General features: G+C 35.7%; 1 protein-coding gene and 3 non-coding genes across 5 annotated transcripts in view; 1 reads left to right on the top strand and 3 right to left on the bottom strand.

Moving 5' to 3' along the window:
- Positions 1-6240, top strand: part of LOC106091888 (choline O-acetyltransferase) — a 192216-nt gene extending 185976 nt beyond the window's left edge. The window contains exon 7 of one of the 2 annotated variants that reach the window (XM_059361595.1): positions 6033-6240. In XM_059361595.1, the coding sequence (XP_059217578.1) occupies positions 6033-6050 (18 nt within the window). In that variant the 3' untranslated portion in view covers positions 6051-6240. The other variant, XM_059361596.1, reaches the window with a different exon arrangement.
- A 5701-nt stretch (positions 6241-11941) lies between these two features.
- Positions 11942-12014, bottom strand: Trnar-ucg (transfer RNA arginine (anticodon UCG)). The gene has a single exon. It is a non-coding gene; the product is annotated as a tRNA-Arg (tRNA).
- A 265-nt stretch (positions 12015-12279) lies between these two features.
- On the bottom strand, positions 12280-12352 carry Trnar-ucg (transfer RNA arginine (anticodon UCG)). The gene has a single exon. It is a non-coding gene; the product is annotated as a tRNA-Arg (tRNA).
- A 3898-nt stretch (positions 12353-16250) lies between these two features.
- Trnar-ucg (transfer RNA arginine (anticodon UCG)) lies at positions 16251-16323 on the bottom strand. The gene has a single exon. It is a non-coding gene; the product is annotated as a tRNA-Arg (tRNA).
- Between the last annotated feature and the right edge of the window lie 631 nt (positions 16324-16954).

Raw genomic sequence — 16954 nt, 5'->3', positions numbered from 1 at the left:
AAAATCTAGGTGGCATCTACTACAGACAGTTTCATGGGCTATGGTCCCGTAACCCCCAAAGGTTATGGCTGCTCATACAATCCACATCCGGATCAGATTATATTCTGTGTTTCAGCATTTTACGAATGTGAAGATACAAGTGCTTCACGTTATGCCAAATCCTTACAAGACTCGTTGGACATCATGAGAGATTTGTTGCAGAATTAAGGAACCAACAACATAAACACACGAAAAACAAAATAAAAACGAAATAATTTGAACTTTAAACTAAAAAGTAAACACTCCCCCCTTCCAAGGTGAAAGAAAAGGAACAGAAAGAAAGTAAAACAATAACAATACATATCATAAAAATGTACCTTAACAATAAAATAACACAAACACACACAAATAACAAGCAAAACCAAAGAAAATAATTAATTGAACAAATTTTAGAAAAATTATACAACAACTAAACAATATAAGTTAAAGACATGACAGAGTATATATACACATAAAAATATGAAAGTTTATCAAAAAAATAGAAAATTTTATTGAATGTTATTAATGATTTAACTGAGTAGGGAACTTACATACGTCAACGCATTCACTTGCATATATACACATATTAACATACTCATACGATATACATATATATATTGAAGTTAATTAAATGATAGCAAATGTTTAGCAAACTGTTTCATAAATTAAAGAAGTAAATGAGGACATGCATATTTATATATAAAAAAAATAATATTGTATTGTAACAAATTAACACAGGCACTCACCCTAAAGACTATAGAAAATTAAATTAGTATACCAAAATTATTGTCAAACAAAAAATTAATATTTAGAGTTAACACACACACACAAATACCGAATGTACGGAAAATATCCAAATTTGAAATTTTTTAATGCATTTGACACCACCACCACCACCGAAGAATGGGGTCATTCCGTTTGCAACGCATCGAAATATCCATTTCTGACCCTATAGAGTATATATATTCTTGATCTTTACGCTGATCATGGCTAGATCTTAGACGATCCGTCCGTCTGTCCATCTGTCTGTTGAAATCACGCTACAGTCTTTAAAAATTGAGATATTGAGCTGAAACTTTGCACAGATTCTTCTTATGTCCACAAGCAGGTTAAGTTCGAAGATGGGCCATATCGGACTATATCTTGATATAGCCCACATATAGACCGATCCGCCGATTTAGGGTCTTAGACCCATAAAAGCCACATTTGCTGAAACTTGGGAGAGTGAGTTGTGTTAGGCCCTTCAATATCCTTCTTTAATGTGGCCCATATCAGACCAGATTTGGATATAGCTGCCATTAGACCGATCTCTCGTTTTAAGGTTTTGGGCGCATAAAAGGCGCATATATTGTCCGATGTCGCCGAAATATGGGAAAGTGAGTTAAACTAAGCTCCTTGACATCCTCCTGCAATATGGCACAGATCGGTTCAGATTTGGATATAGCTGGCATATAGACCAATCTCCCGATTTAAGGTTTTGAGCTCAGAAGAGGCGCATTTATTGTCCGATGTCGCCGAAATTTGGGACAGTCAGTTAAACTAAGCCCCTCGACATCTTCCTGAAATATGGCACACATTGGTTCAGATTTCGATATAGCTGGCATATAGACCGGTCTCTCTATTTAAGGCTTTGGGCCCATAAAAGGCGCATTTATTGTCTAATGTCGCCGAAATTTGGGACAGTGAGTTGTGTAAGGCCCTTCGATTTCCTTCTTCAATTTGCCCCAGATTGGTTCAGATTTGGATATAGCTGACATATAGACCCATCTCTCGATATTAGGTTTTGGGGCAAGAAAAGGCGAACTTATTGTCTGATTTCGCCGAAATTTGGGACAATGAGTTGTGTTAGGCCCTTTAACATTCTTCTTTAATTTGGCTCAGATCGGTCCAGATTTGGATATATCTGCCATATAGACCCATCTCTCGATATAAGTTTTTGGGCCAAGTAAAGGCGCATTTATTGTCTGATTTCGCCGAAATTTGGGACAGTGAGTTGTCTTAGGCTTTTCGACATCCCTTTTTCAATTTGGTTCAGATCGGTTCTGATTTCCATATAGCTGCCGTTTACAAATATCTCTCTATTTAAAGTCATGGCCTCAGTGTCTTATGTTAGGCTTTTCGACATCCGTGTCGTATATGGTTCAGATCAGTCTATATTTGGTATGGCTATCAAAAAGATCAATATTTTGTTCTACAAAATTGAACAATGACTTGTACTTATTAGACCTCTCAATATCCATGTCGAATTTGGTCCAAATCGAACCATATTTCGATAAAGCTGCTATTGGGGCATAAATTATAAATCTTTTATTGGATTATAACGAAAGGTGGTTAGGTGGTTTGTATATATACCCGCGGTGGTGGGTATCCAAAGAGCTCAGCCCGGCCGAATTTAACGCCGATTTATTTGTTTTGGAGTAGAATATTTGGATATGGTTACGTAAAGTGGCATTCTGCCATCAAACTCACTTATACGCTTTCGTCCATTGGCTGTCTTGTTTGGAACCATTCGTATAGAAGTCAATGTAACTTTTATTACAAGGGATTTCGTAGTTCCAATCAGTTCTATCAGGAATAGTGGTACAGTACTTTTTTTCAAAAAGCGGCTCAGGCAGAGTGTAATCCACACTGCCTGGAACGTTGGTCATCAAGGATAACACAGTGTTCGTACCCGCCACAAAACCAAGGAGAAAGCTCGCTTAGCCTCACGGCAGTGATCGTAGCAATTTGTCTAGCCACAATGTCCAGAGGCATTAGATGCAACATTAAATTTAGTGCATCAGATTGTGTCGTCCTCAGTGTGGCTGTGATGCACAAACAGGCCATACTTTGGATCCGGTTGACTATTGAACAGTAGATTGACTTTTGAAGTACCGTCCACCAGACCACAACAGTATATAGCAATATAGGTCTGACAACTGCAGTATATACTCACTGCATGACACGCAGGTTTAAATACAGAAAAAAATTTCACAAACATTTTTTCAATTAAAAATTTAATTGAAAACATTTTTGTTCAAATTAATTGAGCCAATAATTTATTAATTGAATCTGGATATTTTTTTTTTTTTTCAATTACAACTGCGACTGAAATTTTCAATTAAAAAATTAATTGATTCAATCATATTTTTAATTAAATCTGAACGGTTAGTTCTTTCAATCATTTTTAATGGAATCAGAAACTTTATAAAGTTACTGCCTCGCCACTGTTTCTTTTATAGTTCGGAAACCATATTTTCCGTTTCGTTTTTGGAAAAAACCCCAGAGTTGTTTTGTTTCTAAGCAGGAGTCATGAACAAAACATAAACCTCAAATTCGTGTTGCAGGAGTTTTAAATATGTGAAATATGTTACATCGAAATCGAAGGTGCGCCCTATACAGCGCACTTTTCGCAAAAATTTTAATACTTGAATATATTGACAATTAAATTTATAGTTGATCCAATAAAAAAATTAATTGGATATTTCGACAATTTCAATCAATTTTTTAAATTGAATCAACCAAAGAATTAATTGAATCATTTTTTAATTGGATCAATATAAAAACTAATCGGAAATATCAACAATTTTTTAATTGAATATTTTCTCAAAAATTATTGATATTATCTTTTTCGTGACTGAAGCAATTTCAATTAAAAAATTAATTGGATCAATTAATTTCGTGAAACCGATTTTTATTTTTTTCAGTGCAAGGCAAGAGTTGGTTTGCTGGCCCTCTCCAAAATGTTGGATTTCAAGACCAATTTTCTGTGCAGCAAAACACCCAGATATTTCGAGCTTACTGTAAATGGTACATTCTCTCCTCCCAATGAGACAGGTGCCACTCTAGGTAGCTTGTATTTTGTCTTGCTCGGATTTACGCCTAGACCACTTTCGGTAGCCCAATTCGCTATTGCAAGTAGAGCTTCCTGAAGTATATCTCTTAGAGTGTTGGGAAACTTTCTCCTAACAGCAATAACCACGTTTGTTTTTACATCTCTTTCTCCCAGAGACAATAACAGCCACATCATTAACATACGTGACCATTTTTACATCTTTTACGTGTAAAAATGGTCGCGTAAGTGGATGACGTGCCTAGTGCGGTTAAAAGACAGTACACCTCAAGGTATTCCTCAGCTGACCCATCTTTTAAGATCCACAGATCCCAAACCTGCCGTAACGCGTCTTTTAGTAAGTCAGTTATAAAAACTTTCTTACGGTGGAGTTGATGCCTAGAAACTCCAACTCGTTCATGATTAACGTCGGTTTCACATTATTGAAAGCACCTTCAATGTCAAAAAATGCTACCTATGTAGCCTACTAGGTCGTGAAAGGCTATTTCAGTAGACTTGCTGCCGCGACAGACGATCTCCAGGAATCTATGCCCTAAGATATGTTTCTATCAACCTCTCAAGAGTCTTCAGGATAAAGGATGGCGGACTAATAGGACGAAAATCTTTCGTCTTCGTGTGATAAGGATTTCCTGCTTTCGTAATAAAAATTACCTTTGTGTCCCTCAGTCCCACAGGTGTATATGATATACCAATAAAAGCAGAGCATAACTCCTTAAGCCAAGGAACCAGTCTATCAGACACAGCTTGTAACCCGTCCATCAGATATAGCTCCCACTTTGTAATTATAGGGTAGGTATAGGGTATTATACAGTCGGCACAACATTTTAGAAAATTTACAAAACTAGTGTAAAAAACATTATTTTAAAAAAGAGAGGCAACCAATGGTGTAACACTTAAAACTGTTAATTTTAAGGTACTTCAAAAATTGTTGCCACGATCCAATCATTTCTATGCAAGTACTCGCTATTCACGTCATACTGTTACACGTATTGCGTTAGGTTACTAACTACTTCGTCATGCTTTCTATTCATTCATTTCACCAATTTGGATATTAGCATGTATGTATGCATGTAAAACTTCCAAATTTGCTACTTCTCGAGTGAAGTTTTCTTCTCTGCGACTTTGTACTGCTCCTGGTACGTATGTCGATGATATGGCCCCAATAATCTCAGGAACGAAGACTTTCTTACGGACTTTGGCAAGATTCAGGAATGGAGCAAACACTTAAAGTAACAAGTTAATCTCTTTGACTCTAAATAGATGGCCTTTTAGTTTAGTGTGATATTGAAGAAGAAAATTTTCCCACAAACAATCAAACATCGCAGTGAGTTCTCTTACATAAATGAGTTCTTTGAGATATCAGCTTTAGCTGAATCTTCAGGAACCTGTCATTTATACGACAAAATCTATTTGTAGAGATGTTCTCATGGCCCCTTGGTATGTCGGCCAACAAGATTCAAATCGCTAGGAGCACATGATCCGAGACAAAACGTATAAAACATACAATCTACTAGAGGCGTCGTTCTGCTGAATTTAAATTTAGATACAGTCGCCGCATTAACACATACTTCGCTTCGATTTCTTAAGCTGCTACCACATCTCTCAATAGGAAAATAGAGAGTGGAACGCCTACTCTTCACCAATGCTAGGCATAAATGTAGTATTGTGGTCTTTAGTGTATTTCAACATTCACACCCATCGCAATTTGAATTCACAACCTATAACCAAAAATCCTCAAAACTTACCTATCTACGAGTGTGTGTGATAACTCTAATCTCATTATTTAAAAAAAAAAAAAAACAGAAAGAAAAAGATTAAATTAAACACAATAAATCTAAAACAATAAACGAATGTTAAAATTAGAAATATTTATAAATATAGAGAGTATATACATACTATGACAATGATTATTTAAAATTGCTTTAACCACACACATACATAACCAAAGAAAAAAAAATAAAAAAAAACAATGTTAATAATTTCTTTAAATATCAGAGAAACTATATAGTTCCTATTGCCATTTAATGTTTTGTTGCTATATAATTGTTATTACATTATTATTATTAAATAGTTTGTTTAAGTAAAACTATGTTAGAAATCAAAATTTCATTAGAAATTTCATAAGAGTACAACACCCCAAAAAGACAAAAGAATTTTAAACAATTTTAAATCTTTTCCATAGATACAAAATTCCTCTTAAATTCAATTATGTTTTGGACACACCCAGTGACATGAGGCGTACATTTTGGAACAAACTAAAATTGAATCATTCAACAAAAATATATCACCAATTTCAAACTACGGCCTATGAAGTGACAAAAACTTTCAAGAATTCTATATAAAAAAATATGATAACCATAAAACAACGAACTCAAAGTACAATTGTTAAAAAAATCCAACAATAAACTCAAGTCAAAGAAAAAAATACTTTATTTTCAGTCATCACTGTCACTACCAATATTTTTGTAGTTGTTGTTGCTGCTGTTCTTGTTTCATTTCACTTGAAATTGTTCCATTATTTATCGATAAAGGTCACTGATTTCAAATTATAAACAATGTTCTTTTCCTTAGCGCATGAACTTATCACAATAACAAAAACAAAACCAACAATACAAGTACTTCCCAGCTTGAAGAGTTGGCCAACTGGAGGGAAGAAGGGACAAAAACTCCCCCCTGCCCCCCTCAATGGTTGTTTTAGTTTTGTGTTAATTGATAAATAAACATATTCGATTAAAAGGAGTCATTGTCATGAAGAACCGAAGAACTTGATTGCGTTATTACAACATTTTCCAAATTGAAGAGTTCTTCGTAATCGCATTATATGTACACTCTTAAATGGTATTCTCATGAAAATGTGTTCAGTTGCAAAGTTGGAACATTAGTAAACGGATTGGAATGTTGTTGGTGAAAATTTGGTTTCTTGTTCTTCATCCTCTATTGTGAGAGAAACGATATATGTATTACCAAAACATCCGATACACCATAGAAGAACTTATACAAGGAGAAAAATCGTGTTTTCCATAATTTTCCAAGCATTAGCCAATATTATCAAATATTTTATTTAAAATAATAAAAACAAGTAAAAACGTGCTAAGTTCGGCCGGACCGAAACTTATATACTCTCCACCATGGATCATACACTCTCCACCATGGATCACAGTTCTTTCCCCGGCATCTCTTCTTAGGCAAAAAAAACAAAAAATTAAAGAAAAGATTTGCTCTGCCATTAGAGGGATACCAAGATATAATCCGGTTCGGACCACAATTAAATTATACAATATGTTGGAGACCTGTGTAAAATTTCAGCCAATTCGAATAAGAATTGCGCCCTTTGGGGGCTCAAGAAGTAAAATAGAGAGATCGATTTATGTGGGAGCTGTATCAGGCTATAGACCGATTCAAACCATAATGAACACGTATGGATTTCAGGCAAATCGAGTAATAATTGCGACGTCTAGAGGCTCAAGAAGTCAAGATCCCAGATCGGTTTATATGGAAGCTATATCATGTTATGAACCGATTTGAACCTTATATGGCACAGTTGTTGAAAGTCATAATAAAATACGTCATGCAAAATTTCAACCAAATCGGATAGTAATTGCGCCCTCTAGGAGCTTAAGAAGTGAAGATACCAGATCGGTTTATATAGGAGCTATATCAGGTTATGGACCGATTTAAACCATACTTGGCACAGTTGTTGAATATCATAAATCGCATAAGAATTGAACCTTCTAGTGGATCAAGAAGTCAAGATTCAAGATCGGTTTATATGGCAGCTATATCAGGTTATTGTTATAATATCCACAGTTTTAGGATATCATAACAAAACACTTCGTGTAAAATTTCATTCCAATCGGATAAGAATTGCGACCTCTAGGTAAGAGTGGCAGTCCTTTACAAACTCACTTAGACAATTTTAAGTCCATTGTGATACCACAGTAGCGACAGACCAGGGTTTCTGGCGGAAATGGAACCCACGACCCCTGCACTGGTAATCCAAGCAAGCTACCAACCCGGCTACCGGGGCGCATGGTGGTAAGGCAAGAGGCTTAACGCCCTCGATACTCAGAATTTATGTATGTGTGGGCGGCACTCAAAACCTTGGGGTCGAGGATGGTGAGATCGAGATGCGTAACTAATTATTTGGAATCCCTGGATAGGCTCCGGGCCCACGATGTGACGCTGAGGTGGGACATGAGAGCGCGAACGAGTGCGCCAGAAGGGTTCGTCTGCGCCGGGCGGACCAGTCATTGCTGTCTTGCCTACGCGCCATTTGTCGAGCTACTGAACACAGTAGATGGGATAGCCAGGGCTGCGTCGGTGGTGAGGTAGCACTAGGTTGATGGTTGCCCGGCTGCGAAGGCGCTACGGCTGGTCATCGACCGGGGATACCGCACAATGACTTCTGTAGGAGTTGCCTCGATGTTGGAAGTCATAACGGAGCACCACATGCAAAATTTCAGCAAAATCGGACAAAAACTGCGGCTTCCAGAGTCTCAAGAAGTCAAATCGGAAGATCAGTTTATATGGGAGCTATATCAGGTTATAGACCGATTTGAACCGAACTTGGCACAGTTGTTGAAAGTCTTAACAGAACAACGCATCCAAAATTTCAGCCAAATCAGACTCAAGAAGTCAAACCGGGTGATCGGTTTATATGGGAGCTATATCAGGTTATAGCTTGATTAGGACCGTATTTGGCACAGTTGTTGGAAGGAATAACAGAATAACGCATTCAAAATTTCAGCAAAATCGGACGAAAATTGCTCCTTCTAGGGCTCAAGAAGTCAAATCGGGAGATCGGTTTATATGGGAGCTATATCAGGTTATAGACCGATTTGAACCGTACATGGCACATTTGTTGAAATTCCTAACAGAATAACGCATTCAAAATTTCAACCAAATCGGACAAAAATTGCGACTTGTAAGGACTCAAAAACTCAAATCGGGAGTTCGGTTTATATGGGAGCTATATCAGGTTATAGACCAATTTGAACCGTACATCCGTACACAGTTGTTGGAAGTTATAATCAAATCGAGCAAAAATTGCGGCTTCCAGGGGCTCAAGAAGTCAAATCAGGAGATCGGTCTATATCGGAACTATATCTAAGTTTGAACCGATATGGCCCATTTGCAATCTCCAACGACCCACATTGATATTAATTATCTGTGCAAAATTTCAAGCGGCTGGCTTTACGCGTCCGACCTCTATCGTAACGGACGGACGAACGGATATGGCTAGATCGATTCAGAACGACGATATATCCACCACGATGGATATATTAATCATCCTATTTTATTATAACTCCACTACCACATCAATAGTTATATCTAAAAAAGGGCTGGTCTGGACCGAGAACTCTTAAACAAGTAACAGTTTCAGCGAAATCAGACAATAAATCCGCTTTTTATGAGACTAAGACCTTAAATTGGGAGATCGGTTTATATAGCAGCTGTACCTTCATAGTCTGATCATTATCACATTTGGATTGAATGTCGGGAGGCTTAAAACAACTCACTATATCAAATTTCAACGAAATCGGATAATAAATAAAGCTTTTATGGACTTCAGACCCTTAAGCGGCAGATCGGTCTATATGGCAGCTATATCTTTATTTGGTCCGATCCAAACCATATTTTTGTAGAATGTCGGGAGGTTTGAAACAACTCACTGTTTAAAATTTCCGCTAAATCGGACATTAATGGCAGCTTTAATGGGCTTAAGACCCTAAATCAGCAGATCGGTCTATATGGCATCTATATCTAAATGTGGTCCATATTTGAGTGGAATGTCGGAAAGCTTAAAACAACTCACTGACTCAAATTTTAGCGAAATGGGAATATAGTTGCGGTTTTTATGGGCTTAAGATCCTCAATCGGCAGATCGGTCTATATTTAGTTGTGATGATCGTAGGCTTAAAACAGCTCACTGTTTCAAGTTTCCGCGAAATCAGGTTATATATGCAGCTTTTATGGGCTCAAGATCCTTATTCGGCAGATCGTTCTATATGGTAGCTATGTCTGAATATAAACCGATATGAACCATATTTGAGTCGGTTATCTTTAATCAACTCACTGTTTCAAATTTCAACGCAATCGGACAATAATTGCGGCATTTAAAAACAAGCAAATCGATCTATATGACAGCTATATCTAAATATGGTCCGATATAAACCAAATTTGAGTCCGATGTTGGAAGGCTTAAAAATACTTACTGTTTTCAATGACATCGAAATCGGATTATAAATGCGCCTGTTACGAGCTTCAGACCCTAAACTGGCATATCGGTCTATATGACAGCTATATGTAAATATGGTCCGATGTTCGGTTTGAATATCGATGCACCTAGCACAACTTCCTGTTTAAAATTTCATCGAAATCAGTAAAAAAATACTGCTTTTACGGGCTTAAGACCCTAACTTGCCAGATCGGTCTATATGGCACCTATATCTATACATAGTCCGGTTTGGTCCATACAACAACTTATCCTGCGTATAGAATAAATACGAGTCTGTGCAAAATTTCAAACCAATATCTCAATTTTTAAAGACTGTAGCGTGATTACAACTGACGGACACACGGACATCGTTAAATCGTCTTAGAATTTTAAGACGATCAGAAATATATATACTTTCTTGTAGAGCTGGCAAAATATCGATAGCACAATCTATTCTATCGTTATTTTTTTTTTTTTTTTTTTTTTTTGTACGACTATCGATTGAAATTATTTCTATCGATACTATCAGTCTAAGTTCAATTTTTTCCAAAAAAGAACAAAAATATGCGATCCGACACTTAATGATAACTATGAGACACATTGCGCCAATAGAGGGCGCAATTTTCATTCGATTGGGCTAAATTTTTGTACAATAATTTCTCTCATTACTAGCGCACATTACCATTGAGCTTAAACTTGAATAGGGCAGCACTCAATGATATGTGAGAAATTGATCCCTGTTCCTTAGTGGAAAGTTCATGGGTAGAGATGGGTTTCTACCGGGTAAATACCCAACGCTTGGGTATTCATTGGATAAATGCTCAATAAATACCTTTTTGGGTATTTATAACATTGCAGATATCGGGATATAAAAACATTATCCAAACAATTCTTGATGATTTCGTATTCTTTGTATATAAACATGACCTTCTGATTTAAAAAATAATCAGAATTTAGTTGTATATAGCCACTATATAAACCGATCTCCAGAAAAAGTTTTTATACCCAGGATATCCGCAAAATTATAAATACCCAGATTTTGGGTATAAATGGGTAAATACCCGAGTATTTATCCAATTTGCCGGGTAAATACCTTATGGGTACTTATTCATCCCCCATCTCTATTAATGGGAAAATTTGTATTTAAATAAATTGTAGTATTTAACTCTTTGTTTATCTTGTTGTTAAATGATTCGCGTTCTTTCCTCGGCTCTTTAAGTAAAAGAAACTGTAATATGATCTAGCAGTGATCAGGAGCCTGTCTGTTGTCGAATTTAAGCTAATTTTTACAGTAAATTTATCGTGTCGAAGATAGACTATATCGGAATATACTTTTATATCCAAATATCCCGTCTCTTCACCAGTGCTCATGTATGATTTCTTTTTCGTCACGTGTCTATGATGAACCATATGACTCCAATAGCTTCTTTATTTGCTTTTGTTGTTATATTCATTCGATATACTGAAGACATTTGTCTTTATTACAGTTTGTTATAACAATCTTGTCCTATAGCTTTACATAGATGGCTCATGGCTGTGCTAAGTGAATTTCGATAAATTTGTATATACCAAATTTATCGACATAATGTGTTATATAGTAATTTATATTTCACTGTTATACTTTATTATTGCAGTGGCATTAGTACAGTAGCATACATATTTGGTATTATTACAGTAGTATAACATATAAAAAAATGTTATTATTCAAAAGCCCCTAAAAATATGCCACACATATGCTTGCAATTTTTTATTAAGTAGTATTTACTTTACCAATATTGTTTTTTAGTCTTTGTAAATTACTTTCAAACTTGAATTTTTTTATGAAATTAATTTTGTATGCAATTAATCTAAGAAAAAAGATATATTTAACAAAGCGACCGTGACAGGACTCGAACCTGCAATCTTCGGATCCGAAGTCCGACGCCTTATCCATTAGGCCACACGGTCACATCCCACCGGGCTGACAAATAACCTTTAATTAACAATAGTTTTTAAAGGGTTGCCAATGTGCTTGCAAAAATCTAAGCATGTAAATTACAAGTTTGCAAATAATTTGCTAATTTTTTTTCTAATGGTTGTCTTAGAAACTAAAATGGAAGAAATATTCTTAAAATTTCCAAGTGAAGCTAAGTCTTGTTTTATTTTTTTTATTTTTTATCATTATAGAGCTTTTTACCAATGCAATAAAAGATTAGCTCATCACAAACTCCTTCGACCGTGACAGGACTCGAACCTGCAATCTTCGGATCCGAAGTCCGACGCCTTATCCATTAGGCCACACGGTCTTTATGCTGGTAAACGGATGTATTGTGAAAGGGTTGATGTGGAATTTTTGTACAGGGAAATTCTTCGGCGATGACTTAAACAAGTCAAAATGTGCTAAATCCACCTTGATATTTATATAAGAATAGCTATGCTTTTGGAGCTATATCAGGCTATGAAATTACGAGAAAGGTAATTGCGAGATCGGTTTATCAGGTTTAAGACCGATTCAGGACATCCTTAACTCGCATGTTAGAGGTCATAAGGGTAGTCATTGTGCAAAATTTTACCTAAACCAGATAAGAATTGCGCCCTAGAAGTTAAATCGGAAGAAGTTTAAATGGGAGTGGACCGATTCAGACCATATTTGACACGCATATTTAAGGTCATAACAGAAATATTTGTGTAAATTTCAGCCAAATCGGACAAAAATTACGCCCTCTAGGCGCTCAAGAAGTGTAAACGCGAGATCAATTTTATAGGATCTATATCAGATTTTAGACCGATTCAGACCATCCTTGATACAGATGTTGAAAGTCCTAGGAGAAGTCATTGTGCAAAATTTCAGCCATATTGGATAAGAATTGCGCCTTCCAAAGGCTGAAGAGGTAAAATCAGGAGATAGGTCTATATGGGGGCTTTATCAGATTTTGAACCGATGCGGACCATACTTAGCACATCTGTCATAGAAAACGACACCGTACTAATTTGAGCCAATTCGGACAGAAATTGCCCTCTATAGACGCTCAAGGAATATAATCGGGCGATCGGCTTCTATGGGAGTAATATCAAAACATGGACCGATAGGGCCCATTTACAATCCCAACTGTCCTACACTAATAGGAAGTATTTGGTTTCCAACTGCACTTAAGCGTTTACGCAATATTAAAAGTAAACTGTTCAGGAATTTTAAGGGATCGAATACTGGGGAGAATTACTCGAAGTATTCATTGGCGAGAAGCAGGTTTAATACTGAGAACTCCAGATGTTATTCTCCTGGGACAGGACCTCTTGCGTAATCCCAAGGGCTTTTTCAAGTTTGTTGATACTAAAAGAAGAACACAGAAGTTTCCCGACTGTATGAAACTTGGGAACAAGGAGTAGTCGGACGACTCTGAAATTGGGAATTTGTTTGCCGACTTTTTCCAGTCCTTGTATACTCAGAACACTTTTCAATAGCCATTATGATTTTAAGTTGGGGAAATTGAACCATTTATCTTGACGGGAGAGGAAGTTTTATCAGGGCTTACGACATTACGCTCCACATTCGTCACTGGACCTGATGGTGTTCCGACCTACATATATCCTAATATCTTGTGCAAGTGAACTTTACTGGATTATTTAACTACTCACTAGATAAGGCATATTTCCCAGCCCACCAATAGATGTTTTGTAGTTAATTATAGGTGCATCGCAAAATTGAGTGCAATTCCTAAGCTCGTTGAACTTTTTGTTTCTAGAAGAATATCACATTTTCTAAAGAGTGTTATTTCATCTTTTCAGCACGGTTTTGCTAACCTCATGGAATTTGTATGCCATGTTCATAAGGGTTTTGTGAATGGGAAACACACAGAAGTTATTCATATCGATTTTAGCAAGGCTTTTGATACTGTGATACACAGGCTACTGCTTCTTAAACTCGATAATATGGATTTTCCGATGGCTCTTTTAGATAGGATATCACCCTGCTCCGCGGGCCGTACCCAGAGAGTACTGTTCAATGGAGTACTGTTCAATGGATGAATGATATCATTGTTTCTTCTGGTGAACCACAGGAAGTCACTTGAGTCCATTACTTCTTGTTCCATATCTAAGCGATCTTCCTCATTTTATTAATTTTTCTAAAATACTAATGTATGCTGATTATGTGAAGCTTTTTATTTATACGAACTCGCTTGTGGATTCAACTTACTTGCATTACGATCTAAGCTCTCTTGTCAATTGGTGCAGTGCAAATGGAATGTTGTCTTTGTTTAGATCCCAGCCTATACTTTCGAATTTCTTCAGTTTGTACGAACCCTATTAGCTCTTGATTCGTTTGCTGATCTAGGCGTTATCTTAGATCGTAGACTACGGTTTCATCTACACATCGATTCTTGCGTTAATAACGTTAATAAGTCTTTATGGCTATGAGAACATTTGTTCCACTAGCCAAACGTAGAATAGCGTTCCAAGAGCCTCGATCTTCTGCGCTCATTTTATAATCTCTGACAGCAAGTTTAAAGGTGTCTCCCACCACTTGATCTTTTCATGGGGCTTTTGGTCGTCCCGGTTTGCGTGTACCACCTTGTTTGCCTTCAAGAGACTTCTTTGCTGGAGCTACTGCATCCATTCTGACAACATGATCTAGCCAACCTTCATACGACGCCAATATTCTCCATTAACGCAAATTGATGCATATATTTTACGAGCAATCTTTTCACTCCAAGCACTGCCTCGTCTGCTTTCACAAGTACCCGTGCCTCAGAACCATATAACAACAACGCTAAGTATTTATTAGGTTTTATTAAACGTTCGTCTAAGGGGTTTAATGTCCCTTATGTCAGTAGGAGCATATTTGTAAGCTTAGTTCGCCCTGTATTGGCGAATTTTCTGATTTTCGCTTTGAGTGGCCTGAATTGGAACCCATGCTAATTTATTTCATCTATCATATTCTACCGGAACTCCGCGGAACATTAGAACCTGGCCTTTCATCAGTAGTTGTCAATTTTTTAAAGTCGTTGTCCTTATTCATTTGCCTCTCACATGGGCTCTGGCACTTAGTCTAGAACTCTCTCTGCGGTCCAGTAGAACTTTGCCTATTGCATAGGCCGATAGATCATCCGGCACCTACTCTACAACTCTGCTAATGAACGGCTGACGTACTATCTATAGCCGGAACTATAGAACAACGACTAACCCGCCACATTCCGGAATTTGGTGTGTACGCGCTCTCCACGCATGGGGAGACGACCACTCAGTCGGCAGGGGCAGATAGAGAGGCGTGGAAACGAACAAACAAAAAAATTTCAAGCGCCTGGCTTAACTCTTCGTATGTAAGCGTGCTTTCCACAGACGAACATGGGTAGATCGACTACAAATGTCATCGCAATCGAGAATATATGTATACCTTATAGGGTCTTAGAATAATATTTCGATGTGTTACAAACGGAATGACAAAGTTAGTACCGTTATCCTATAGTGGAGGGTATAAAAAATGTTCTTTCAATTTTTTTTCATAAAAATTTTCTTACCAATACTTTGATACAAAAACTATAAAAATTTTCTGTCAATGTTTAATTTTTTTACTGTAGATTTTGTAAAAAATTCAAAAAAAAATTTTAAATACATTGCGAGTTTAAAGATTGCAACCATGGCACGTCCTAATTAACATAATTTTTATTGTATTTTTTAGCTTCTTTTAATCTGTATTAAATAAATAATGGTTAAAAGCCATTACAATTTTTTTTTTTACATTATTATTATTGTCCGTCCATGATATACATACATAAACTCTCAAGTAATTATACATGTTCCAATCAAATCAACGATAATATTTGTGAATGGAATAAAAATATTTGTTTTTAATATTTTTAAATTTTATTTTGTTTTTATATAATTTTGTTTAACTCAATTTTTAATTTGTTTGAAATTAATTTAACTAAATTTTTTTATGTGTTTTATTTTAATGTGCATTATTTTATATATCATTGTAATGTTGTATAATTTAATTTTGTTCTATTTTATTTTATTTTATTTTTAATTTCATTTTATTTTTATTTATTTTATTTTAGTATTTTTTTTTATTTTATTTGAATTTATTTGATATTATTTGGTTTTATTTGATTTTATTTTATTACCCGAGCCCACTGTATTTAATTTCTCAATAATTTAAAATAAATTACAAAAAGTTGCAAAAACACAAATGTTGTCAGCTTTTTGCGACCGTGACAGGACTCGAACCTGCAATCTTCGGATCCGAAGTCCGACGCCTTATCCATTAGGCCACACGGTCATGTACAGCCCACTAAGCTAAATGTATACATAAACTCGCTGTTAACTTCGAACAGTTGACATAATGTAAACTTTTTTCTGTTATAACAGCTAATGTTATAAAATGCACAAGCTATTCAAGTGTCATACAGTCATACAAATGTATGACACATAATGTGTTATAATGTTACCAGATTTTAATTAAAAAATTTTTACAATTTGGGGGTAAGGTAGTACTTCAAGAAATGACTAATGAAGATTTTAAGAATTTTGTTTACAAATTTTTGAAACAAATGATAAGTTTTACCATACACATACAGACACACAAATAAACACGCCATATAGAGACTTAACTAACTTAACTAAAAAGTAATAATAATTATACATATCGCTAATATGCAGAAGAATAAAGAGATGAAAAAAAACGAAAATCGTTTATTCAAATATTACATATCATATATACTATACATATATAAAAAAATACATATCATATGGAATAAAAAAAATCCAATATACATAGATCTATATATACATATACAAAAAATTATATATATACATAAAAAAAATACAATTGTTATAGAGAATTTTGGAAAATATACATATTTAAAGAAGAACAGTGAGAGAAAATGAAAAGAGATAAATGATGTATCATT

This window comes from Stomoxys calcitrans, chromosome 2, assembly GCF_963082655.1.
Source record: "Stomoxys calcitrans chromosome 2, idStoCalc2.1, whole genome shotgun sequence".
Lineage (NCBI taxonomy): Eukaryota > Metazoa > Arthropoda > Insecta > Diptera > Muscidae > Stomoxys > Stomoxys calcitrans.
This window is presented reverse-complemented; position numbering and strand designations above follow the sequence as displayed.